This window comes from Microchirus variegatus (genome assembly GCF_963457635.1).
Source record: "Microchirus variegatus genome assembly, chromosome: 4".
Classification (NCBI taxonomy): Eukaryota; Metazoa; Chordata; class Actinopteri; order Pleuronectiformes; family Soleidae; genus Microchirus; species Microchirus variegatus.
Genome location: NC_139805.1, coordinates 19,530,944 through 19,557,798, shown reverse-complemented (window position 1 = coordinate 19,557,798; position 26,855 = coordinate 19,530,944). Strand labels below are relative to the sequence as shown.

The window sequence follows — 26,855 nt, the reverse complement described above, 5'->3', positions numbered from 1 at the left end:
CTATATTTCACACAATAGCTCTTTGTGCCTCATAGCATCATACTGAAGTAATGTGCACCCCTCAAGGTTCAGTGTTTACCTCATGAAGTCACGAGCCACACTTGAGACCATTCCGTTTTATGAAGGACTGTGGCACAGTTGTGAAAGGATTGCACTTGAGAAAGAATATTCATGAATCTAAATCGAATATAAAAAATGTGAACTTGGTTTGGAAGAAATTTGTTTTGACGACATTTGTGCTTTTGTTTTTATTTGGAGATGGAGCTCACATTGTATGTTAATAACAATATAAAGCTGAACGCTGTAATGTATTATAAAAGTATCTTGAAAGTATCTCTCCAGACAAACAGAATGACTCACAGACTGAACTGCCTAACTTCAAACTAACCGCGGCTCGTGAATCACCCATGCACCCCGGAAAAGGAATCGTCCACGCGTGACTCATTAGCATTCGGGTTGCCAGATTTTGGGACACTTACGGCGTGAATGCGATTAAAACGGAGCTGTGAAGCTCATTTACACAAGAGGCCGGAATTAAAACTGTCCAAGTCGAAGGCCAGACGAGAACAAATACTATAAATAGTAAAATGCCACAGGTGCAGCCCTCCTTCATGGCGTAAAAAAAGCGCAGACACATGGGCGCATCCTGCTACTGTAGCTACTTCTGTCTCTGCCTTCCCTCCAGGGCCGTTTCTAGCTTTGTGGGGGGCATTAAACAAGACTCTGTTTAGGGGCACCTAGTTTGCCAGACTACGATGGAGAGATCCCCAAGTTAACCTTCTAATCTATTACGATTAAAAAAAAAAGCAAAACAGGCTACATTCATAATAATATAATATAATCATATTAAAATATCTTAAGTCGAGCCACTCAAGCAAGTTACACTTATAAAAACAAGAATTTTCTAGATGTCAATAAAAAACTGTTGAGTGTTTTTTTTAGTTTTTTTTATGGTTTACTTAAGATTTTGAAAGCAAAAACACAACTAAAATTTTTAGCTTATCATTGCAGCCGATTTTATGTATATCTTACATTTATTTTTTAAGCATATAAGGGGTTCAATAAACACATAAGACAGCTAAAGATAACTGTATTTGTATCGCAGCTGCAAATGTGAGACCGTGCACTCCTGTCACAAACCATCAACATCTGGCGCATGTTCTCAACTTCAAATGTGGTCAGTTTAACTGATGTTACGCACCTACAAATAATTCAGACACTAAATACAACCCCTTTTGCACCTTACTTACTTTGCCCTGAAATAACGTGCCATGTAAATAGCACAATTGGAGGATACGTCCTATCGTGCCAGGTATAATTGTACTGTGGGCCGGAATGTGGCCTGCATGCCTTCAGTTTGTTAAAAACAGAAAGAATAGATTTTTCCTATATCAACTATTTGTTTGTGTGGTAACACATCGGTTATAACCATCTAGTGTCTTGACCTCTCAATATGTTAAATACAACAGCAACAAATAGTTTGTTTGATTTCAACAAGTGGACTGTTCCACAGTTTGGGGCTCTTTCAAAAAAGGTATCCTCATCCTTAGTCACTCAATGTAAAGCAAAATATCTCAATAACATAATACAGTACAATATAAGCAATCATGACTGTTGACAGTTGAACTGTTGTGTCACTATTGTCTTTATGTATATATGTTACACATGTGTTGATATAACACAGAACACAGCAACATAAAATAAGACTACATGAATCTGAATGTGGATGGATGAGCCTTTTCACCTGCCCAGTGAGTTCGATGCTGTCATAGGGGGATATAAGAGGATAAATCTGGCAACTCAGTCTGCCATCTTTGATTGTGCGACAGGCCGCGGCGCGAGCGGGGCCTCACTCAAGCAGAAAAACGGTCTGACACGAGTTAACGGGCTGGGAGAGAGACACCGAACCACGGGACTACCGCACACCGGTCTCCTACAGTAACGGCCGAATAGACGTGAACAAAGTGGCGGCTTGAGGCGCACAGAAGACGGAGGAATACAAAACCCGTGCATGTGGAGAGCGGTTTGCTGGCCGCCAACGAGCGAAGTAGCTAACCATCGTTAGCCAGACTGGGTTAGCGAGCTAGCCAGCTTTTGTAATCCGCCGGCCAGACACACTTTCGTCCACCACAAACCAGGCCGAAACCCGGATTTCAAGTGAGGTCATACAAACAAAACCTAAAGGACAAAGAAGGCACCGGCGGCGCAAGGTGGGTCTGTGTGTCATGCTAATTGAAGTTTTGAAGGTAGAACCTGTAGCCGATGTGTTGGTGTTCACTAAACGCTAGCTCGTTAGCATGCTTTGGCCACTGACGGGCTGGAAGTGGGTTTGATGGCGACCATTGAGAAACGAAACTATGCTAAACGATACAAGCAGGCGGCCTGCTTCCGAACACCACCACGTTGCTAATGTCATGATGATAGCGTGGCTGCCTGCTGTATGAATACCTTCTGAGTTTATATAGCATCGAAACCAACGTGTTATGAGCCCCGGTGTGGCTGAGTTCGGGGCGTAGAGGGCCGGTGTGAGCCACCAAGCCCACCAGTAGATGGATGGCCTGCAGTCTCATCAGTAGCACTGCATTCACACAGGCACAATTTTCTACTATAAAACATGGCCTTTGTTTTCTCCTGTCCTCAACGTTTTGCAGTATGTCCGCATGTTTAATGGTGTCTCATAGAAGGAGCATACATTTGTCTTTGTCATCATGGATTGTAGATCTTTCAAATGTGGCCTCAAAGTTGCAAATTTTTTCATTGTGTGTTCGCTCTCAGTATTATGACACAGTCGGGTTGGGACTCCAGTGGGTTATAATCTTAGTTTGCTCGTGTTTAAGATGACTAGAGGGTTATCAAAAGGCAACATGGTATTCTTATCACATAATTTATGCGTCAAGTAAGTTACATCTGGCTTTTGTTAGCGAGGCCATTCAGACACATCGAAAAAAGTAGTATTTTATTGATTGACCAGCCAGCGATATCGGACCCATAGCTGAGGTGTATTATCTTAGTAAGTAAGATTTCGACAGTAACTTTTGTATATATAACACATTTTTGTTTCCCTTAACATAAAATAGATTTAATATAGTATGTGCATCAAATAAATGATTTCTAATGTACAATATTTTATGTCTGTGTATTTGTGGCGAATACATTTACAACAGGAATGTACAATACTGGGTTAATTTGAGCCCTTTTTCATTTAATTAAAAATTTGGTCACCCCTGGGTAGGGCTGGGCGATATGGAAAAAAATGTTATCACGATATGTTTTTCTATATTGATCGATCTCGATTCTTATCACGATATGTAGTTTTTCAGATGCAGCCAGTGTGAGGGACATCCTGAAGCTTGAAGAAATAAGAGATTCACTGAAACTTTGTAATAAAGTTTAATAATGTAATGTTAACATGAGTCATCTCCCTTTACACAATAATACAAGCTTTTACTTATTGAAACATTGTATATAAACAGCTGTGACGTCTATCACATTAAATAACTAGTGAACATTTCCAGTACAAAAACAGTAAACATGGCCCTGGCACAAATGCTACCTGAAAGTTTAAGGTAGATCTCTAGATATATTTTAAAAGTAGAACGAAATCTGAGCCAAAATTGCACAATATGCAGTAAACCAGTCAGTTATTCTATCATTTACCCAATTATAGTTTGTTTTTTTTAGCTTACAACGGCATTCATCATAAAGCTGTGGCAGTGCCGTCTGAGAAAAGTATTTTCTACCATGGAGCTCGTACCTGGGGTCTTTAGCGAAGCAATAACTAATAGCGTTCGTTATATTTTTGCTCCGTTTTGATAGTTTTTCATACAGGGCAATTGCTGCAAAGCACGACTGGATAGATTATTGTTTCACAGCGCCGCTCCCGCTAGCGATGCTAACGGCAGACATCGTGCTAGCTTGAGCCCGCAAGCTACCAACCGCCGGCATATTTTACAGACCGGGTTCGCCTGCTCATGGTCGCGTTTGCAGTATTCAAACCACGTCCACACAGTTGACGTCGTGTTACCTTTCTTTTCAACAATCTCTTCGCTGTGTTCGCCATTATTTTCGCTGTCTTCGCTCATTTTGTCCTCATTTCTTCAACTTCTTTCCCGTTCTCTCTGTGGTTGGAACTTTAGCGGCACTGCTATGGGAAGTGGGTGTGTCCGACGGCTGCCGACAGACTCTGATACTGTTGTTGTTGCGCTTACCTTTTCATATCGAATAATATGTCCCGAGCTTATTATCGAAATCGATCAAAATTTTATCGCGATCCCGAATCGAGATCGAATTATCGCCCAGCCCTACCCCTGGGTTACCCATGTGCTCCGTAGAAGTATATGCATCTCCCAAGGGAGACCATCAAAGTGGTATTGATGGCCTGGTTGGAGAACCACAATAATTTAAAGTGGCCTCCAATCCTCATCTTTTTCCATGGTTCTTGCATGCTTTGCATGCTATTGAACAACACTGAGATTAAACCAGTAAGCAGATGTGACGAGGATCCCCCTGTATTGACCCAGTGAAAGTTAAGAGTGGCAGATTTATGTTGTGTGCTTGTGCTGGATACATCATGTGTCTTTTTACAGGCCAGGTTAGGCCTGTCGCGATATTCAATAAATCAATTAATCGCACGATAATTAAAATTAGCTCGATAATTTTTCTGGCCGCGATAAATGCCATTTGCATGCTTTTTTGTTTTCCCTGTCTCTCTCTCTCTCGGGTCCTAAAGTGTGTGTGAAATTTGATGTAGTATGCATGCCAGGTGGCGCTGTGAAGCACTGCCATACAACAACACCAGGAGCACGCGCATGCGCTGAAACTTCCTTCTACTTCTCTCTAGTAGTGCCGAGTAGCCCACAGTGGAAAACCAAAACATTGACTCGGCGTAATTGCTGAAATGACTGCTGGATAGGTATCAGAGCAGCTAAGGTGACTTGAATGTGCGACTGATGGATTCTAATCCACATGTTTGCCTGTACTGCACATGGATCTGACGTCAGCGTACAGGAGGATAGCCAGCGTGACCGCGCTGAAGTTGGCACCACATTCGCCCCCGGTTCTAAAGAGAACCGGGGGCGAATGTGGTGCCAACTTCAGCGTCGAATGTGGTGCCAACTTCAGCGTCGAATGTGGTGCCAACTTCAGCGTCGTGCCAGCGTGAGCAGCTTAGAAAACCCTTTAGACGGGAACGCGACAGCGACTCATTTTTAAGATTTCCACTCTGGAGGGTGGGTTCGTTTTTTTTTGCATTTTTAAGCCCCGAAAACGCAGTCGCCATCTAAACGAAAGGCACATCTGATAAAATATTTTGTCGATTTCAACGGAGCGTTGCCGTGTAAAGCCAGATTAACGATGAGTGAACCCTCATGTCAGTCGCATGGTGTGTGGGGAGGCGGGACTCCTGGCGTAGCCTACCACAGCAGAGTGCAGCTAACCCATTTTATTTATTGCTTGTTTGTTAATTTATTGTGTTCTAGTGTTAAATATTCCTTAAAAATAAAAGTTTATTTCTCTTTGAAAAGGTGTACCTGCATTATTATACCATTATCATTGTATTAGATGAAAATTATCTCAGAACAACAATATTATCGATTATCGCAATAATTTCTGAGACAATTTATCATCCAGCAAAATTTGTTATCGTGACAGGCCTAGGCCAGGTTATTTAGTCAAGTCTCTGTGGAGAGACTACTTGAGTGATATGTATGTCTTGAGCATTGGTCTGTCAACTCAAATTTGCACGTTATTGTTGGACAATTTTACATCACTGTTGGTGTAGAGAATATGACCAGGACTCATCACTAAAGCTGACATTATGTTGTAAACTCAACAGACAATGAATCAAGTTTATTCAAGATTAGTCTTTTGGATCATCTACATTACTTCTTATTCTGTGTCCCAGCATGAAATGTAATTAATGAACATGAAAGGGACGACCTGCATAACCTGAAGTAGATGTAGACTAACAGTGAATTCCAATTCCTTGCTTAACCCTCAATCTCAAAAATGCACCCTCCCGCTAGTGCAAGTGCTGTTCCGATTTTCAGAAAAATCAAGTTGAGGGGCAAGTTTAAGGGCTGTGTCACCCTCAATATTGAGATTTTCCGAGACCACCATTGGGAGCAAGGGCTACCCAGAATGCATTGCGTGTTTTCACATAACAAAAAGCCGAAAGCAGCAAAACGAGCACGCTACAAATTAAGTATTTTCTTTGTTAATAGAGATATAAAAAATATGAAAACCATTGTATTATCTTAGTTTAGGTCCATATTATGGATTACTTACGTCATTGTTGCGTAACATTTATTTTTATTTTACGATCTTTTGCCAATAGCCGGCCGGTTCAATCCCCGACCAGTCCGCAGCTGAAGTGCTGTTGAGCAAGGCACTTAACCCCCTCACTGCTCCCCGAGCGCCGCTCACTGGCATGGCAGCTCACTGTGCTGGGTTAGCATGTTCTCCACCTCACTGTGTGCTGTGTGTGTTCACTAACTCACTGCAGAATTGAATTTCCCCTTGCGGGACTTAAAGGGTTTTTAATCTAACAAAAACCATTGATGTATTAAGAAATTAGTAAGGAAAGGGCTTACCTCAACTGACCTGTGATGGGGAAAGTAGTTGCAGGAGTGAAGGGTCATGCTGGAGTTTTGGCTATGAAGAAGGCTGAGCTGGGATGATTTTGTGTGCTTGATTGAAAACATTGGATCTCTTGTGTCTCAGTGGTTGCGTGGCCCTGTTCAGAAAAGGTGTCATCTGTCTCAAGTGATCACAAGTGGACAAGGAAGTTATTCAATTAACACCTGATATAGAAATGATACTCCGTATTGAGTAACCACTTGTGATTGGTTCTCATTAATAATCTCAGAAAATGCAAATAAACAAACTTGCACACATGGATTTTTTAAGTTACTGTCACGATACAAATGTGGCTGAGAAAATAAATGTTCTGCATGCAACTACAACGAAATGAGATTTTAACAATTTGAAGATAACTGGGGTAGCCACAAAGTGATTTGTAAAGACTGAGAAGTGCAAAAAGCCAATGTAGTTTAATTTTGAAATTGTCTAAAGATATTAGCTTAAAGGGACACTGTGTAGTATTTATGGGTTTATATAACACAAAATCCACTTTTTTATACATATTATGTGCTCCTGCATTGTCTAGTCGCTGTATAATATTTTTTGTTTCATTTTCGTAGTGTTTCAAAAAGTCATGTAAAAGAATATGGTCGCGGGCCACGGTTGCATTGCCACTGTTAGCAGCGAGACACCATGTTTCTACCGGAGCCTGTAAGGACAAACAAGAGAGAACAAATCAAGCGTCGCTTTACTTGTAGCGGAAGTACCGCCTCCACTCTCTCCGCTTCGTCTGCTACGGCCGCTGTAGCTCGCCCTATCCCTCGCCTCACGAACCTCATCTGCTGACATGGAGAAAGACAACGAGGACGACATTTGACCGGCTGCGGACACCGTAGCGCTCGGGGAAAGGAGGGGGTGAGCAGAGGAGCAGTTCTTTGTTGTAAATGTCAGCCTCTCCTCTAGATGGCACTATAAACTACTTACTTCACCTTTAAAAGAGTCCCATAGTGTTTGTGCATAATATGCATGCATTCACAGAGTTGAGATTTTGCCTCATCCATCACAGATCACCTCTGAATGTGGTCTGAAAGATTAGATCTTAAATACTTCAGTGTGGGTGCATTCACAGCCATACTTGGAGCTCTCTGCTTGTGATTGGATCAGCTCAGATGAATCTTAATACCATGTTTGAACATGGCCTTAGTTAAAAGTTTTAAAGATGGAGCTGCTGCAGGGAGTTGTATCTGGTGTTGGATGCTGATTTGACTAATTCATCGTGGAAGATTTTCACCCCAGTTGACGTCGGCCCACTGGATTCTACACTGGTTGTCGCTGAACAGGTTGAATCATTTTTTTTGCCAGGAAGGAAATAGGTCTGTTGCCATCTGGGCTGCTCAGTCTTTTATCAGTGTTCCTCTTCCTGTTTGTTCCTTTTATCACAAGCATCCTCATCCATCCTGTATCCTTGTCAGGATTTATGCACACAAACTTTTCCTTCTTCTTAGATGTCCAATTAGCGTTTGTATGCCACACTTCCCTCTTCACTTCATGTTACAGCAAGGTGTTGCCAATATATCCCACAAGTCATGAAGCTCTGTGAAATGTGTGTGCATACGTCATATGCTTCAGTCAGTCAAGTGTTTATTTTTTATGAATTTCACTCTTTGAATACTAAATGCAGCACTCTTGACAGTGATGCATGGCAGCCAGCAGCAAGTTGGTAGGGCTTGCTTTGTTAGCATGACCATTGTGTTGGTCACATGGAAAGAAAGTAATTTTAACATTTTCAGACGGAGAATTTTGACAGCCATTTTAATTGCATTAGTTGCCAAGGTCTGTGAGGATTCAGGGATATTTTAGAACTTGCACACATCCAGTACACTAAACCATTGGAGTGTTGCGATATGGTAAGGAAAGGGCTAACCTTGAATCACATGTGATGGGGACAGCAAACTCAACAGGGATGCATGGTGGCTAGCAGCAAGTTGGTATGGTTTGCTTTGTATGCATGGCCATTCTGTGTTGCGTGTACCTCCCAGATTGTACAAAGATCAGCTGCATTTTTGGGGTTAATGGCACTGTCGTGAGTAGGTGACGTTATGTATAATGTTCTTGGCTCGTAAATGCATCACATTGCGTATAAAGGGCAAGAATTAAGTCATCCACCAGGGGTTTTTAGTTCGCTCATGGTTGAGGCTAAAACGGCATTGTGGGCAGTGTGTAGCACTGTCGGTGCTCGTCGGCATCAACAGGAGCGATGTTGGCTTTATGGCTGATGCAGCATGCTGAATCCGAATCGCTATCTTTTTGATGAGAAAGTTCATTGTGATTGGTTTTCAGCTCCAGTCAGAAAATGAGAAGCCAGTGCAAGAAAACATCTATGACTGCTTTCTTCATCTTCAAGCAAAGCACCTGTAGCTGACGATACCCGTGCTGGATCCACTGTCCCAGACATCGCCAAATCAAAGTCACTGTGCTCCATGCTATCCTAAGGCCATCTGTCTCTGTATTGACTGAGTGACTAAACAAAGTTTGCATGTGCCAGCACTGATCAAGTCCTCCGGTATCCACTTTTCATTGATGAATACTACTTTCCATCTCATGCAGGTTCGGGACCGAAGCTCGAAAGCTACAGTGCTTGCAAAGCTTGTTTGCAAGTGTTACCTTTTTCCCTCTGACACATGCCAGTCTGAGGCAGCATTGCTATTGGTTGCCTGACAATTGGGGTATGTGTCTTGGGCTGTACAGGGAGAGCCTTGCATGCATGCGTTTCTGGCTACCAATAGAGCAGACAACACAAGCAGAACAAGCACGCAGACACTGTTCCACGACTACATTAATAGTGTGTGACCTGAGAAAGACGCTGCAGCTCAAACATGCCACCTCACTTAATACAAAATTTAAGTGTGTGGGTGTCCAGATAGGAAGCTGCTGGTGCTACTACTGTTAACATTCCCCACATTAAAAAAAACAAGTGTTTACATTTAAAACAATATGACATTGGTTACCTGCATATATGATCCTTAAAATCCTAAAATCGCACTTGTTTAATTGAAAGTGCGGGCTGCAGCATGCACCCCAGTTAATCCACACTGTTTTTTTAAGGAAAGTTCAGTCCTTCTGAATGCTGCTCCTTTTAGCGTTTCATATAAATTAATTTCAAGTTCAGGTAGTAGTTTAAGTTTTATTTTTGAACATTTTTAGTGATTTAAGGAGTCCAGGTAGTATTTTTCATTTTATTTACATTGACGAAATCATCCTTTTCTCACTCTGTAGGAGGCTGGTTCTGGGGGCGAGGCCAAAGGACCAGACTCAATGAGTTTCCAGCGAAATGTCAGAGAAGTCAGGGCAGAGCACCAAGGCAAAGGATGGTAAAGCAAAATATGCAACCCTTAGCCTCTTCAATACCTACAAGGGCAAATCTCTGGAAACCCAGAAAACTGCTGGTAAGCATTTCCCTTACAGTCTTGCATACTTTTAGGACAATTGCTAATGACTTGACTGTCTCTATAAAGTTCTGTTCTGCAGCGCAATATATAATTTAATCGTAAAGCATGACCATGTTCTTGAAACTTAAATCGTCATCTTTCTCACCCAAGTGGCTGCCAGACATGGGCTCCAGAGTTTGGGCAAAGTTGCTGCCAGTCGGCGCATGCCGCCTCCAGCCAACCTGCCCAGCCTGAAGGCTGAGAACAAGGGAAACGACCCCAACGTCAATATTGTCCCTAAAGATGGTAGTGGATGGGCATCCCGAAATGAGGCAGGGGAGGAGAGGTAGGTTGTTTTCAACTGAATGTGTGTGTTGCGCAATAGAATAACAGGAAGTGTTTAAGTTGGTTCAAGAAGCATATATCATTGATGCATCTAGTTTGAGTGTTTTGCAAATTCTTCATGCTTTTGTGTGCTACAGACAGCAGGATACGCCCCCACCCCCAGTTAAACCACCAGTGCCCCAGCCACAGGAGGTTTCTACTGGGGGCAGTCGCTCTTGGGCTAGCAGCAAGCAAACACAGCTAGACGGTGAATATCCTCTTTATTTATCCCCAAAATTACACCCATTTCTTAAATGCTAGTCACCCATGTTTGGGTGCTATGGTCCCACTAGACATGTATGCTTTGAGCACAAATGTTTTGTCAACAAATGTAAAATCATCAACTGGTTTAAAAAAAGTCATGAAATGCTTAACATTTGATCTTGTGTCGACGCGTTGCTTCACAAAGAGGATTAAACCTTTCAATGCTGCTCTCTTGATCACTGTATTAAATCTTGTGATTTATTTCCACTCCTAATCAAACACTTTATTGTACAGGGGCTCCTCGTGTGAGCAGCCATTTTCACCAGGAGTTTCCCAGCTTGCAGGCGGCTGGTGAGGCAGAGAAGGGCCAAAGTCAAGAGGAGGAGCCTTATGGACCGGGTCCCAGCCTCAGACCTCAAAGTACAGACACTTGTGAACATTCGCAACATTCTGTCATTAATTTCCATGTGATTGTTCTTCAGCAACAATTAGCTCCTGTTTCAGCAGTCAGTGAATTGGTCAATTGACAAATGTCTTCCCTCTGTTTTGTTAGATGTTGGCAGTTGGCGTGAGGGTGGAGGCAGGAATTTGAACACTGCTCCCAGCCCTCCTGAGATGGACAATAGGGCTGCGGAGGAGGGTAGTACAGGCCTTGGTAGCTCCACACCACCTGTGGAAGCTGATGAACCTGGCCGGACCATAACGACAGATGGTCAGAGGGAGAAGAAGGATAGCAGGGAGAGGCTGCCCCCCTCTGGCCCTCCTCAGCCTAAACTTAATGGGGGGCAGCAGCCTCCTGCTGGGGTGCCAACTCACTTTGACCCTGCTTTCAAGAGCATGATGCCACCCTACGTAAGTCACAGTTTGATATTCAGGACAGACCACTTCACAGTTTGGCTAGAGATATAATGGAATTGCTTTGTGTGTTTTTACATCATGCATTTCCTCTATGGGTTGAACTCTGAAATCTGTATTTGTCCTAATTCATGTTTACAAATAGCTGCTATGGTTTATTCCATCATCCTTTATCTTTACATACACAGGTTGTATGAGTTAAACAAATGTTTCTGTGTCACTAAATGATCCCAGCTCGCTTCAAATGGTTTGGTATGGTTTTCCCTTACAATATTGTACCTCCTCAAAGGAGGTGTCATCACTGCACAGCTGCAGTATTTAGGACTAACCTTTAGTCACATTAGTCCAAATGCCAATGATCACAGAATTTGACAGGCATAAAAACAACAAATCTGGTGGTGCCCTGAGACTTTAACTTGGTACTGTATTCTGTCTAACAATATCTCGTTGTAATCTGTTTTCTTTTTAAAGTGTAATTTGTGTGTTTGTCTTAGATGTTCCATGCCTATCCTCAAATGTCTTTTGCCGCTGGGCAAGGAAACATCAGATACCCTGTACCACAAGATGGATCGAAGTGAGTTCATCGTAATGGCTAAACACTAGATACTTGAATGAAGCTTGATTTCATTTTGCAATGTAATTACATAAGCTGTAATACAGTTTTGAATGTACCATAACTTGAGGAATTTATTATGAATATATAATATTTTTACCCTTCACCCTGTTCCTCAGTAATAACCATAAGTAGCTGTAAGATCACACAGAAAAGCAAATTCCTCTGCACAGTCAAGCACATAGTAGTATATATGAGACATAACGTTACCAACATATCTTGTTTTGTGGACTCAGGGGTCCTCGTCCGTCTCGACCACAGCAAGCTCCCCCTCAGGCGTGGCTCCAGGACCCAGACAGGCCCTCTATCATCAGTGCATCAGAACTGAAGGAGTTGGACAACCTGGACACTGATGCTGATGAAGGCTGGGCAGGTCGGTCTGTGTACTGTATCTGTGAAATTCAGTCTTAAAAATCAATTGGGTGTAGTAGTTCAAGACTGTCCCTCTTGCAATCCAGGAGCTCAGATGGAGGTGGACTACACTGAGAAACTAAACTTCAGTGATGATGAGGAGAACCATGCCGCTAAAGAGAAGGGAGAAAACTGGTGAGTATTTTGAACTTAAACATAGTTTTCTGTACCACAGGAGCATGATTTAACAAAATGCAATTAAATTCATAGCAAATGTAGGCTGTACTTACCTTACTGCTCAGTGTGAAAAAGGTGAATAAGTTGCATTACATTTGCTAGACTGGGCAGGGCTCACACATTCAGTCCCAGGAATAACTTTCCCAAGCCATCTGGTGTGGGCAGGCATTATTAACTAGGTTTAATTTACAAACTAAGTTTAAACTGAATGGCCTAGACCTGCAGCCTAATTGAGGTGATTGCTATTTGGAGGAATCTATGAATTTATTTCACCATCACCAACAAAATTTTTAGGGAATGGATGGGAAAAGTGGAACGCATAAGACCTCGGCCAACAGATGGTCAGGAGGGACCTGAGGACCGTGGAGGAAATAAGACATCGTGGTCGGAGGGTGTAGATCCCAGAGCTCCATCACCTGGCAGTATGGGGCAGTTGGGTAAATCAGCTGCTCCACAGGACTACCAGGTAAACTTGACTATGTATTAAACAAGCATCCCATCTTGTGCACACTGGCTATTTTAATTGCAAGGTGTCAAGTCTGTGTTAATTTCTTTTGTAGGGAGGCAGTCGTACAGTTAGTGGTGCAACGGCACGTGTGAGCAAGCCACAGGCTACATCAGCACCTGATGAGGACTCTGACGCCTGGAGACAGAAGCGCAAGAAGCCAGAAGTTTCTGAAGCTGTAGAAAGAGCTCGGCGAAGAAGAGAGGAGGAGGAACGGCGGATGGAAGAACAGAGGCTTGCAGCTTGTGCTGAAAAACTTAAACGTCTCAATGAAAAGCATCGACAGGCAACTGAGGGCATATCCTCCCCTTCATTGACCACCACTGATGAAGCAGGAGCTGCCAATGAGGTGGCTTCTGTATCTGTTCCTGTATCTGTTCCTGTATCTGTTCCTGCTCCTGTGTCCAGTCCTGTACCTTCAGGCTCAGTTTTAGAATTGCAGGCACCAATCATACAAGCTCCTCTACCCGAAAGGGTGGATCAAGACCGGGAGAGGTTGGAGCAAGAACAGGAGAGAGTTGAACCAAGTGCAGAGGTGGTGGAAGAGCCCTTGGCTTGTCGGCTCAGCCCCCCCATCCAGAGACCTGTGGCTGTGGCACCAGAAATTCTAAGTGAGGAGGAGACCTCTTTGGCTGAGGTGGGCCCTTTATTGGAGGAGAACCAGACTGAAAGGACAACCGTGCCTATCCAAGACTATTTCAATATCGAGGACAACAGAGGTGAGCCAGCGAGCTCAGCCTCGTCTCATAGTTTTTAGTATATGACCATTTCATTCAATGGTGCTTATGCTGTTGGTCTTTTTTCCTGCAGTGGATGAGCCCCACCTGTCTCTTCCTCACATGGACACACCAAGTGGGGAGGAAGTCCCTGTGGCACCCCCACAGCTGGAAGGAGAAGCAGCTGCTGCCATGCGTCCCTCTCTCACCTCAGGCTATTCTAAACAGTTTCAAAAATCTTTACCACCTCGTTTCCTCAGACAGCAGGTAAGGGTGTACACTTCCAAGTTCTTAAGGTCATATGTGGTTGTGTCAATGGGTAGTTGGCCAATTTTACTTAAAGGGATTAAGAATATTACTTTTTATGTTCAGTTTACTTTTACATTATAATAGCATTGATGTACTGAGAGCACTATTTTCAGAACTTTGCAGTTCTACAGACAATTCAGCACATGTGCTGTCACTTGTATGCGTAAGCTTGGGTTGGAAAATTGTGTTCGTATGCGTCTGTTTTTCGTGCATGTTGGGAAGAAAAGCTACTGCAATAAAGACTCGATGTCTTTACAGCTGAATCCTTAAAGTCCACAAAAAACTTGCAATGTCATATTAAATTATCAAATATAAGAACTTGATGACTTTTGTAATTAGTGTGCACAATTTTGAATTGTATTGAGTATTTTTTTTCCCCCATCCCTCTTTGGTCTTACAGGAGCAAATGAAACAGCAACAATGGCAACAACAGCAGCAGCAGAGTGGGGGCTCTGTGTCCCCATCAGGTGCTGGCAATGTTCCAGCTGCTCAGCAACAGCAGCAGCAGCAGCAGCAACAGCAGCAGCAGCAGCAACACCGTTCCCTATATCAACCTATGGGCCCCCACCACCAGCACCTGGCCTCCATGGGGTTTGACCCCCGCTGGCTAATGATGCAGTCATACATGGACCCTCGCATGATGTCTGGTCGCCCTCCTTTGGACATGCCAACTAATATTCATCCTGGTAGGGAGATATGTTTACTAGAAATGGACTATATGAGTATAATGGTTTATGATAAAGGGTAGTGAGAGCTAATAAGCTTCCTGTTCAAATTGGCTTTCCTTTGTGCTTTTCAGGGAGAATGCCTCCGAAGCAGATTGTGCGCAGAGAGCCTGGGGACAACTCAAGCTCCAGCTCTGACTCCTTTGACCACTTGACCCGACCAATTCGTGAACATGGTCTGCCCTCAGATTCCCGTATGGTATGGGGATCTGACCCATATCCACAGTCGGAGCCACTGCCTTCTGTAACGCCTCCAAAAGGACGTAATGATAACAAGGAGTTGAGGTGAAAAAAAAATAATAATTAAGGGAAAGCTGAGCGCAAACATGTTCTGCATGTGACACATATACTTTTTTTTTTTTTTACAGGATGGACTCTGGTCTGGATATGGATAGGGGTCTGCCAGCGATGTATCCCCAGGACCAAAGTGCATTGGACTCACGGAAGACAAACTTTTTTCGGGACCCTACAGAGCCTCTATCAACATTTACCCCGGGTCCAGAGGACACCTCTGGGTCTCTAGACCGGGTCCCTGTAGGTACTGTCTTTGATCCAGAGGAACCAGGCCTACCGACCGGGGAAGAGGTGGAGGCTCTTGGTCAAGCCATGCTTCAACGAAGTGTTTCCCAGGGCTCTAGCCATTCACTCAAGCTTGATGAGCCCAGGTTCGATGGGCTTCCCCTGGGAACAAAATCACTAGAGTTACAAGAAACGGGGGAGAGAACTGAAGATAAGCTCCAAAATGAACTCTACTCCCAGACTGCAGTGACAAACAACAGGGCTACACCTCCTGCTGATGGTTTACACAAACAAGAGAAGCTGCCTTTGCCAGTTCCTAGCAAGCAGAAGGCTGACCTTCGTTGGGGTGGGAGATCAGGGGCTGGACGCAGAGAAGGACCAGGAGGGGAGAGACCACTCCGCAGGTCTGGGCCAATTAAGAAACCTGTCCTGAGGGACATGAAAGAAGAGAGGGAGCAAAGGGAAGAGAGAGAGAAGCGACACGAGAGACCTGAGCGGGGAGACAAGCCCAAAAAGGATCAGTCATCTAAAGCTCCCCCTACAGTTGCTTCTTTGTCTGAGGTCTCCAGGCCTCAGAGTGAAGGAAAGAGGGAGTCTACAGAACCTGAGGAAATACTGACAGGACATCAGAGAGTGAGAGACTCTCAGCCTTCATCTGGGGCTCCCACGTCATCCTCTCAAGAGGAGAAGGCAGACAAACCACCCAGTAATGACAAACATCCTGAACCCAAACTTCCCTCCAGGAAAGAGTCTAATCTACTTCCACGTTCCTACCGACGGGAGGAAAGGGAAAGGGAAAGGGAACGAGAGAAGGAGAGGGAGATGGACAAGGATAGAGAAAGGGAATGGCCTGCTGATTCTAGTTTCAAAGGACGTGGTCGAGGGGAGTATTACTCTAGAGGTCGTAGCTACCGAGGTACTTATGGTGGCCGAGGCAGGGGCAGTCGCGGCAGAAGTCGAGCAGAGTACCCTTACAGAGAGCCTCGGTCTCGCTCTGATTTACCTTCTGCTGGAGGTGCTGCTGCCTTTCGCAACAGGGAAGAAAGCGAAACGCGCAGTGAAAGCTCAGACTTTGAAGTTATACCAAAACGCAGACGTCGACGGGGTTCAGATACAGATTCTGAAAGTGAAGGTGGACGGGAGTCTGCCAGTGACACTGGTCCCTCTGACCGTGAACCTAGCACCAAACCTAGCCGTCCATTGCGACGAGAACTGCCTGGGGAGGTCAGGTCTGGACCCCACAAGCCAGGCTTTGGACCACCTCACATGGGGGAAAGGGTGGGATCCAGAGGGGATGATGAAACCAGGCCAAAGCCAGGATTCCTTCCTAAAGGAGAGCCTTCTCGGAGAGGAAGAGGTGGATTATACAGCAGAAGAGGTGGAGCAAGGGAACGTGGTGGCCCTCGCGCAACTCCTCTTAGACGACCAATGGCAAAAGAGTCCAATCAGTGGCCCTCCAAGCCCATGGAGACATTCAGACCAGAGGAAATGGAGTCAAGATACGACAATCCCCACTCTGACCGACGGCCACCTAAGACTGATGGCAAGAAATTTGTGGACGGGCCTCAGAATAGCAGAGAAAGGCCCCGCAGGTCCCGACCAGCACGGCCCCCCAGGCAAGATAAACCTCCCAGGTTTAGGCGCTTGAAGGAGCGGGAGGCTGCAGTCTTAGGTTCTGGAGAAACAGCCCCAGGTCATCCTGTCCCTTTACCCCCAGTGCCTGCTACTGCCCCTAGTTCTGCCCCAATCTCCCTCTCCCCAACTCTATCTAGAGCCCCAGGAACCCCTGTGACTGTGCCTACAGAAGTGGGAGCAACTATGCCTGCACCCGACCTGCCGTCTTCTACAGAAGCACCTTTGCCTGATGTAAGCAGCCCCACCATCACAGCAGTGGGTACCAAATCCCCTGACCTATCCAACCAGAACTCTTCAGATCAAGCCAATGAAGAATGGGAGACTGCGTCGGAGAGCAGTGACTTCAATGAAAGGAGAGAACGAGAAGAGAGGAAAGGAGCAGTGGAGGCCACTCGTGAAGCAGCCACTGCCTCTGCTGTAGCACCTGCGCCCCCTCAGGCCTCCTTGACCCCCAATAAAACTCCTCCTGATGGAGGTGTGACACAAAAACGTGATGGAGCTCCTGGAGCCAAGAGGAGTTTCTCAAGCCAGAGGCCGACGGAGAGACCGAACCGTAGAGGCAACAGTGGAGCCAAACCAGGCCGGAGTTACACAGGGGGCAAGGGGGAGAGAAGAGGAGGAGCCAAAGCAGGCCGCAAAGGGTGTGTATGAAATGATCTATTCTACTTTTCACTGTGTATGCGTATTACATTAGCATTTTCACAATGAAGTTGACTCAATGAACAGTTTGCACCAAATTAACATGGCAGGTTTTTTCCTATATATTAAACTGGTTGTGTCAAATGATTCTCCAATAAGATGGATTATTAGACTCTGTTCCTAAAGTGGAATAGTTTTTGTGTTTTTTTTAATATTCTTAAACGTATACACTTTTTCACACTTGCATAAAGGTTAGTTGCATAGTTGCTGTTTCATGGTCTAAATTATTTCTCTTGCTGTCCAACATTCAAATAGCCCTCTAGCCCATCAGAACTCGGAGGCAACAGCACCGACATCTGGAGGAGCAGCCCAAAGAACTGCAAAAGACGCTGTCCGTCGTAAAGAGGACAATAAACAGGCTGCTAAGAAACCCAAGGAGAATGCTCTTTCTCAGTTTGATCTCAACAATTATGCGAGTAAGTCGATAAATATACTTTCTTACAGAAACTGGAACCTACATTGGCCTTAAATTGCTTGTTGACTGATAATTGAAAGTAAAAAACTGGATCCCATCTTGTCCCATTGCTGTAGGTGTTGTGATCATTGATGATCACCCTGAGGTCACCACCACAGAGGACCCACAGTCCAACACTAACGATGATGGCTTCACAGAGGTGGTCTCTCGCAAGCAACAGAAACGCCTGCAAGATGAAGAGAAACGGAAAAAGGAAGAGCAGACTACTCAGGTAGGAAGATTGGGAATCATATGATGCATTGGTTTATTTGGAGAGAGATCTATGTTGTAGGTAATTAAATTATATTTATACCACTTCAACAGAATTGGGGTAAAAAAGGTTCTGGTGAGAAGAGCCGAGGGGGAGGAGGAAAGCTGCCACCTAGATTTGCTAAAAAACAGTCATCGCAACAACAGCAGCAGCAGCAGCAACAGCAGCAGCAGCAGCAGCAGCAACAACAACAGCAGCAACAACAACAAGCCTCACAGCCTCAATCTGCTGTAGCTCCCGTTCCCCAAGTCCAACAGCAGCCCACCATCTCTTCCTCCCAACATCCTCACGTACCCCCCTCTCAGCCTGCTGCATCCCCTCCGACTCTGGAGGGAGCAGTGGCTCCTCTGCCCTCCATTGCCCCTGCTACTGTGGACTTCACCTCAAAGAGTCTTCTTCCTGCACCTACACAGACACACAGTGCTCTGGGTACAGAACTGTGGGAGAATAAGGTGGCAGCCTCCACTGTCCTTCCTGATGTGAAGAAGCGTGAGTACATATTGTGTATATATTGATTGTTTGTACATATGACTTTTAATTTATTTTAACAACATATGTAGGACTGATCTTGGGTTAACTTATGTGCTGCTTTCTAAAAATGTATTCTGTTTTTCAGTTGGTCCAATCAGCCCACCTCAACCACCTTCTGTGAGTGCCTGGAACAAACCTCTTACCTCCTTTACTGGCACGGTCTCTTTGGAGGTACAATTAATGCCTTTGCTTTTTACGACTGTATGATCAATTTGCGCCATACGTTCCATGAAAAATACTGTTCTATCCTTCTCATTTAAGGGTGTGAAATCTGGAGCAGAGGGCAGTGTAGAATTGGCAATAGACAGTATTCAGTTTGGTGCACCATCATCTGCAGGCAGCACAGACAGTGATGGGGTTCCAGCATTAATTGAAACGGGCTCTGAAAACAAACTTCCTGCTCCCAAAGAACAGCGTCAGAAACAACCTCGAGCTGGCCCAATCAAAACACAGAAGGTAACAGACGCTCCCTCTCCCTACACTCAATTTAGATTCATATTAGTTCTGTGTTCTAATATTCAATATCTTCTCCTCACCAGCTTCCTGAAATAGAACTATTGGAAACGAAAGAATACAAACCAGGTCCTATTGGTAAAGAGCGTTCTTTGAAGAACCGCAAGGCCAAAGATGCACGTGGAGGAGAAGTCGAAGGCATGGAGGGAGGAGTACCTGTAGGAGGTGTGAGCAGAGCCACAGACTCCAGTCCTCCCACCAGTGACACCACAGTACCCGAGCTGGGTGGAGACATCGAGGGCATGATCACGGTCCCCTCAGCAGAGTATAACAGTATCTCAAAAGTAAGTCGGGCTCATCTTTACACTACCTCAGAACCAGGATATTGTATTTCAACTGTATTTTTATAGTAAGCCACAGTAAACCGCTGTTCCATCCATACATTCTGCATTCTGACTTTTTTTTATCTCCCTCTGCACTGCAGCTCTGGTGTTTAGCCAGAACGGCTGATCAGAATGTAGCTTAATTTGTAATATTAGCAGTTTTGGGTTTGGTTCTGTCATGTTTGCAGGGCTTTTTATTTTGTGTTGTCATTTACACTTCATATGCCTTTTCAATTAGTAGAAATGACCAGAAACCATTCAGCAGCAATGCAGGGCAACTCAATGCAGCTAAAATTAAAAAAATATCAATGGCTTCACAAATTTGTGTGGCAAGATAAATACTGTGACAGCCATACATCCAAGTGTATATAATTACGTATAGTCAAAATGCATTACGGATATTACATCTTCTTTCATCTTTCCATCGCAGGAATCGGTCACCGACTATACCACTCCCTCCTCCTCACTGGCTGACAGTGTTCCTACTGGAGGGAACAAAATGGAGGAAAGCTTAGTGGCCAATGTCAGTACACATCCTTAAACTTTTGTAGCCTTTTTTTATTTAAACAGATCAGTGATCATTATTGTTTCTCTTTGACTCTCTCAGGTGGCACTTCCCCATTCATTGCCCCTTCCTCGACGAGAAACTCTGCAGCAGAGCTCCAGCCTCAGCACCGTCTCCCCTGCTACTGTTGACCTAACACTAAAGGTACATAGAATAGTACAGCACATTTAATTTCTAAGAAAGACTGCTCTTAAACATTTTAACGAAACATAACCTGATTTCTGATTTCCTTCTCTCTCCTGTATGCAGATGGAATCTGCTCGTAAAGCTTGGGAAAACTCCCCCAGTCTGGAGAAGAATTCTCCAGTGACAACGTCTTCCTCCCCCATCACCTCCTGTGCATCCTCTTACTCTTTCTCCTCAGCCTCCATGCCACAGATCCCTGTAGCTTCTGTCACTCCCAGCACCTCTCTGTCTGGTAATGCATAATTTCTGTAATTCAGTGCTGCTGTAATGTTATGCATGAATAATTGGCACATTAACCTTTTTGACATTTCCTGTTGTGCATTGATAGTATCCAGGCAGCCTGTCATAATTTCCTTGTCTGCACCATAATATTTATCTCCATCCTGCAGGTTCTGGGACTTATACAACTTCATCCCTCAGCACTAAGACCACCACAGCCTCTGATCCCCCAAACATCTGTAAGGTGAAACCCCAGCAACTGCAAGGTGGAAGTCTGTCCTCCTCTAGCAGTAGTAGCAGCGGATTCTCTCAATTGGGCTGCGTGCCTCCCCTCCTGCCTCAGCAGCAGACACCGCAGGTGTACGTCTCCCAGTCTGCAGCAGGTAAGAGGGATAACAAAGGCTCTGACCTTTTGATTTGTGTTTCTCTACAGGTTGTATGAATTTAGTGTAAAGACCTCGTTCACAGAACATATTAACCAGTTTCTTGTCAAATTTGTAACACATTTCTAACTTCTTTTTTATTACATATTTTCCATTTCTTCTAGTTCTGTATTTAATGTACTGCATGTATCATATTAATGTCTTTAAACCTTTATTTCCAGGTTCTGCAGCTCAGATTCCAGCATTCTACATGGACACAAGCCACCTTTTCAGTTCCCCCCATCCTCGCTTGGCTCCTCCCTCCCTAGCACAGCAGCAAGGCTTCCAGCCTGGACTCTCACAGGTATAATTTTCTACTTAAACATTGCAAACATGTTTTACATTTCATAGATTAAAAACTAATCTGATTGCCTACCATGTAGCCAACAGCAGTGCAACCAATTCCCATCCCAATCTACGCTCCACTGCAAGGTCAGCCTCAGCATCAACATCAGCATCAGCATCAACACCAACACCAACATCAACATCAACACCATCAGCAGCACCAACATCATCAGCAACACCAACACCAACACCAACACCAACACCAACACACACACCAGCCCCAGCTGGGACTTGGCACAGGACCTTCAGTCTCCCAGCCACAAGATCTGTTCAGCTCTTCCCTGCAGCCTTACAGGTAACACACGACACCACAAGCATTGAGTTCCCATTCACAGAACACACCAGGAAAATACAGAAGGGCGGGTATCTCCATTCAAATCATTGTTCATGTGTCATCTGATCCATCTTCCCTTAGGTCTCAGCAGGCGTTCATGCAGAACAGCCTGTCACAACCCTCCATGATGTCCCTGCACAGCTACCCTGGGGTGCAAGCACCTGAGCTGGGCAAACCTCAGTCCAACTTAGCCTATCAGCAGCCCTCATCCACCCAACACATTCCCATTCTGTTTGAGCCACAGCTCAACCAGCCCTCTGGGATGGGAGGCTCCCAGCTTATTGACACACACATGTTGCAGGTAACCAACCCACAGAAAGCATTTCAATTGTAACTTGTACCCTACCTGATATTGACCGACATTTTCTGAGCTGTCTGAGACTTTTCTGACACTGTACATATTCCATCTGACATGTCTGTCTTTGGTTAAGGCTCGACAGGGGATGAATCAACATTCAAACATGTACTCTGGGCAGGTGCAACAGCATGGCCAGAGCAGCTACTACAGCAACACTCAGTCTCCCAGTTCAGCAATGCAACAGGTAACCTACATACTCAATATCATCTATTCAGTATTTGTTTTGTTTAAAGTGATCAAACAAACAGGTTTTTTCAAATTTCCAGTGCTGCTGTTTTATGAGGATCCAATTAATTAGCATATCAACTGACTTATTTCTCCTTCTAGGTGACCGTCCCTCTTCCTGGTTCCCAGTTGTCCTTGCCAAACTTTGGCTCAGGTGGAGGACAGCCCCTCCTGGCACTACCCCCCACTCCTCCTCAGGCGCAGCCCAACATCAACCGACATCAACCCCCAGTCTCCCAACAGTATCGAGGCATGATGGGCCCCAACCACAGCATGATGCAGCCACCAACTAGCAAGGTACTGTAGTGTTTGTCTGCATGGCTCTGTGGGAGCAAATAGGCTGGGCTTCAATTTTATTTATTTATTTATTTATTTATTTTAATTTTCTTGTCATGGTGCAGATGGACATGGATCTCAAACTCTTTGGAAGTGCGATGGATGTGAAGCCTGGCACTCCTCCTGTCAATGCCAGGAGCACTACACCTACTTCCAGTCCCTACAGGTACATCCTGAAATTAGATACTGTGTCACTGACTCCCACAGATTGACAGACTCACAAAAGTAAAATATATGCACAATTAATACTGCAGTTCATGGTGGGAATGACATTTAGTACTTGATATTCACCTTTTCATTAGACGATGGCAGTGTGGCCATGTGGATGTGCAAGCAGCATGACTGTGACATGGAACTTCTTGCTCTACATTTAGGCTCATGTTAACAGAGTAGTTACAATTTCAAAATAAAAGCACTCTCCCTGAAGGGGTGCACGTCAGGAGCCCTTGCAATTAGTTGAGTATTTGAACATATATTTTATGGTCATTTTAAAAGGCCAATCCTTAGTTTGTAAAAAACATAGCAGCTGCTCCCAGCACATTCTCTCCCTGTGTGAGCAACAGGAGTGCATGAGATACAGCAGATCAGTAATGCAGTACCCCACATGTTACACATGTATCATTTAGTGTCCCCCCGGACTGAGACACTGAGACAAATCAACACTGTTTAACAGTGTCTTCTTAAAACTTAATATTGTATGTTAGTTTTAAGGTTTTCCTTCTCCTCCCTGCAGGGCCAGTTCCACCTCTCCCAGTAGCCAGTCAAGTAAGATGAACAGCATGCTGTACCAGAAGCAGTTTCAGCCCAGCTCTGGGATGAGGATGACGCAGCACTTCCCTGGTCAATTCAATCCACAGGTAGAATATAATTCACATGACTAATATTCAAATGTACAATAATACCCTGGTTATGATCACAGGTTGCACCTGTGAATGAGACATTTATTTTGTCGTTTCTATTTCTTTTCAGATCCTCTCTCAGCCAAACATAGTTTCTCCTCTGGTGCGACCTCCTCATGCTAACTCGTTTGGTGGAGGTGTCCAGCGTTCTCCCATGGGTCCTCCAATGGCACCAAATGTGGGTGGTGGTTTAATGCCTCATCCCCGACCCCAGCATCCTCAGCACAGCCAGCACCCTCCTCGAGGACCCCCCGGTCCCTCCATTGTACCCAGAGGCACGCAGGCAGCTCTGAAGGCTGAACAGGACCTAAAGGTCTGAACCATATTCTTATAACTGATTTGTTAATCTGGCCAGTCTGGTCATGAACTTTCAGTCTGTATGTTTCCATGCACAGTTCATTCATAGCCTGACAATGCCATTTCATTTAACTTCTGTCTCAGTATAATCACTTGTGGATGTTTGCCCACCTCCACTCTTAGTAGTGATATGCCACCTTTCAGCTTTTTAAGAATTTAGCAGTTTCTAGCTGGTAGCTAGTTATTGGCATGTCAGGCGTCCTTCCGAGTCTCCCTACCATCCGTGAAATTTAAAATATTCATGCTGACGGAGCATAAACCCATTCTCTTTGTTAGTCTTATTTCTGTGTCAAAGCCATGGGTAGTGAACTGAGGGGCATTCACGCAGTGCCCAGGCCAGCTCTAGTACAACTGAACGTATACATGCTGTAGTAATTGGATTCCCAGTCATAATCTTGGTTGTTAAACTTTGATTTGGTACAATTTGAAACTAGCATGCATTTTAGAAGTCTTGGTTACGTTGTGTAAAAGGGATTTTCTGATTTTCAGTTTCTCTCCTCTCCCCCTCTGCAGGCAAAGCAGCGAGCTGAGGTGCTCCAGTCCACTCATAAGTTCTTCTCGGAGCAACAGCAGCAGCAGCAACTGCAACAGCAGCAGCAGCAACTGCAACAGCAGCAACTGCAACTGCAACAGCAACAGCAGCAGCAGCAACTGCAACTGCAACAGCAGCAGCAGCAGCAGCAGCAGCTCCTCAAGGCCCCACAAGTCAGCAAACCTCCTCGACTCGATCAGGGAGTAAAACCCTCTCTTGACACCGTGGCCCCAAACCACCAGGCAGTAGGAGAACGCATTGATTCTGACAAACCTCCCATCTCTGCAGCTAAGCCCATACGGACTGGCCCCATAAAACCGCAGGCCATCAAACCAGAAGAGGGCAAATAAAGAACTGTAGCCCCTCTTCAGATGACAATATAAATGGACGTAAGAGAGAGAATCTAGTCCCATTTACTAAGACTCCACCTCATATCAGCCCCAGTGGACAGTGTGGGGGGAGGAGGATGAGTTTGGTAGTGATCCAAATGGTTGTGGTTACTGAGAGTAGGTGCCTGCATATATCAATATAATCCTCTTCCTTTCTTCCCCCGTCTTGTCCCACTGTAGGTGGGGGGCATTTGAATTGGATTCCATCATATTTGGATGCCAATGACATGGCTGCACAAGTTGTTCCACAGAGATCTACGACGACAGTAGACAAAGAGTTGGAGGGAGAGATAATTGAAATGATTTGCTGCTGAGTTTGCCACTTTTATAGCTCTTGATTTCTGTTCCTTTTTAATTTTATTTTATTTGTTCCCTCTAAAATAGGATCATGCATATTATGGGAGAGACCCGTTTTGTTAATGGAAGACTAAATCAGATTTGTTTTTGTAGTCGAAACAATCTCGAGTGTACGTAGTGAAGTACACTTTTTTTTTTTTCTTTTTTTTTCTTTGCCCAATGTCCGATCATAACTAATCCAGAGACATGTGCTTTGTGCACACACTCCCTCAACGGTTTCATCTACAGTTATTGCACATGAAATCACAAATTCTGTTGTATTTGTTTTATCAGAATGGAAATATGAAAATTGCAACATTTGATTGATTTAAATGGTTGATTTATTGATTGTCTGCCTGTGGGCCTTTGCTCCTGCCTTGTGCTCTCATCTCCTTGCCTGAGAATAACTGATTTGTGAGTGTGTAGTATAAACAGGATCTCCTGTATATTTAGCCAAAGGTTAAAGCAGCAAAGAGACATCACAGCCTTTTGGATTGCTTTTGCTGTGGCAGCAGTTTTGAATGGACTTGCAGGATTTCATTGACAAACGTATGATGACTTCTTAACAGCTGTTCCAAGTTAGGGGCTACTGTCACACACACACACCCTGTTACTGCTTTCACACCATCCTTGCTGACACACACACACACATTCACTGTAAGGCACCCAGACTTGCTGCTAATGACTGATTTCAATGCCCTTAGCTAGAGAACGGCAGGATAGGGCTATTTAGAGGAATAGAAACGTTGGAAGAGTCGATTGTTTTTAAACGGTAGAAAACTTTTCAGCGTATGTCAACCCCCAAAACAAGGGGGGGAACACGAGCAGGACGGAGAATGAAGAAAAAGATGGTCAGAAGGACACTTATTGTTTTGTTGTCTATACTGATGAGAGCAATCAGTGCTGTTTTCTGTCTCTGCCCCCTCTCCGCTGGCTGTCCCACCCACGAGATCTCATGTGGAGGTTGTGGTGAAGAGGGTCCTTCAGAATCGTACAGCAGTATGCTTCCTGAGTTGGGGAGGGTGTCCTCCTCCTCCCCTAGCTGAGAAAAGTCCTTGCCGTGTGGGATGAATGAGGGAGGGTGGGGAATGATTTTTTTTTTTTTCTTTTGTTTTATTTTTTTTGTTGTACTTGTACAGGGGTTTCATCGCTGTATTAAAAGATGTACGGTCTTATTTACATTCTCTTGGTTTGGTTACAGAAACTAATAAAAAATAATATACTGTTGATGGTTTTCAATCTTTTTGATTTTGTTTGAGTTTGACATCACGTCTGATCACTAGGTGTCACTACATGCACTTCAAATGAGCACGGGTTCCACATTAAGATGAGCCAACATTTATAAGGTCTAAAATGACTTATGAGCAATGAATTTAATAACTATTTTCCACAATTATGTTCAAATATTTCTGACACTTTTCATCTTGTGTGTGCAGTAAATTAACTATTAATCAAAACCTGCAGACTAATATGATACTGGTGCCATTTTAAATTGTTGATA

The 26,855-nt window shown here is 44.4% G+C and overlaps 1 protein-coding gene across 1 annotated transcript; it reads left to right on the top strand.

Annotated features, from left to right (window-relative positions):
- The first annotated feature begins 9,901 nt into the window (after positions 1-9,901).
- prrc2c (proline-rich coiled-coil 2C) lies at positions 9,902-26,403 on the top strand. Its single transcript, XM_083888437.1, has 33 exons — positions 9,902-10,025; positions 10,179-10,353; positions 10,490-10,599; positions 10,890-11,015; positions 11,149-11,447; positions 11,945-12,024; positions 12,300-12,444; positions 12,530-12,609; positions 12,946-13,117; positions 13,212-13,875; positions 13,967-14,139; positions 14,582-14,867; positions 14,981-15,191; positions 15,275-17,701; positions 18,015-18,175; positions 18,291-18,445; positions 18,538-18,973; positions 19,101-19,186; positions 19,277-19,471; positions 19,555-19,812; positions 20,282-20,374; positions 20,459-20,560; positions 20,666-20,834; positions 20,992-21,204; positions 21,426-21,547; positions 21,627-21,883; positions 22,004-22,223; positions 22,354-22,464; positions 22,608-22,802; positions 22,907-23,007; positions 23,575-23,698; positions 23,811-24,053; positions 24,611-26,403. Exons 1-33 carry the CDS (start codon positions 9,911-9,913, stop codon positions 24,977-24,979), a joined length of 8,673 nt encoding a protein of 2,890 aa, XP_083744563.1. The 5' UTR covers positions 9,902-9,910; the 3' UTR covers positions 24,980-26,403.
- Positions 26,404-26,855: the final 452 nt, after the last annotated feature.

Excerpts from the sequence above, each read along its gene's own strand:
- prrc2c (XM_083888437.1), top strand. The coding sequence starts at position 9,911 with ATGTCAGAGAAGTCAGGGCAGAGCACCAAGGCAAAGGATGGTAAAGCA. Across the intron at positions 14,140-14,581 it reads CTCGTTTCCTCAGACAGCAG|GAGCAAATGAAACAGCAACA; the intron begins GTAAGGGTGTAC and ends TTGGTCTTACAG. Across the intron at positions 22,465-22,607 it reads CCAGTTCAGCAATGCAACAG|GTGACCGTCCCTCTTCCTGG; the intron begins GTAACCTACATA and ends TTCTCCTTCTAG.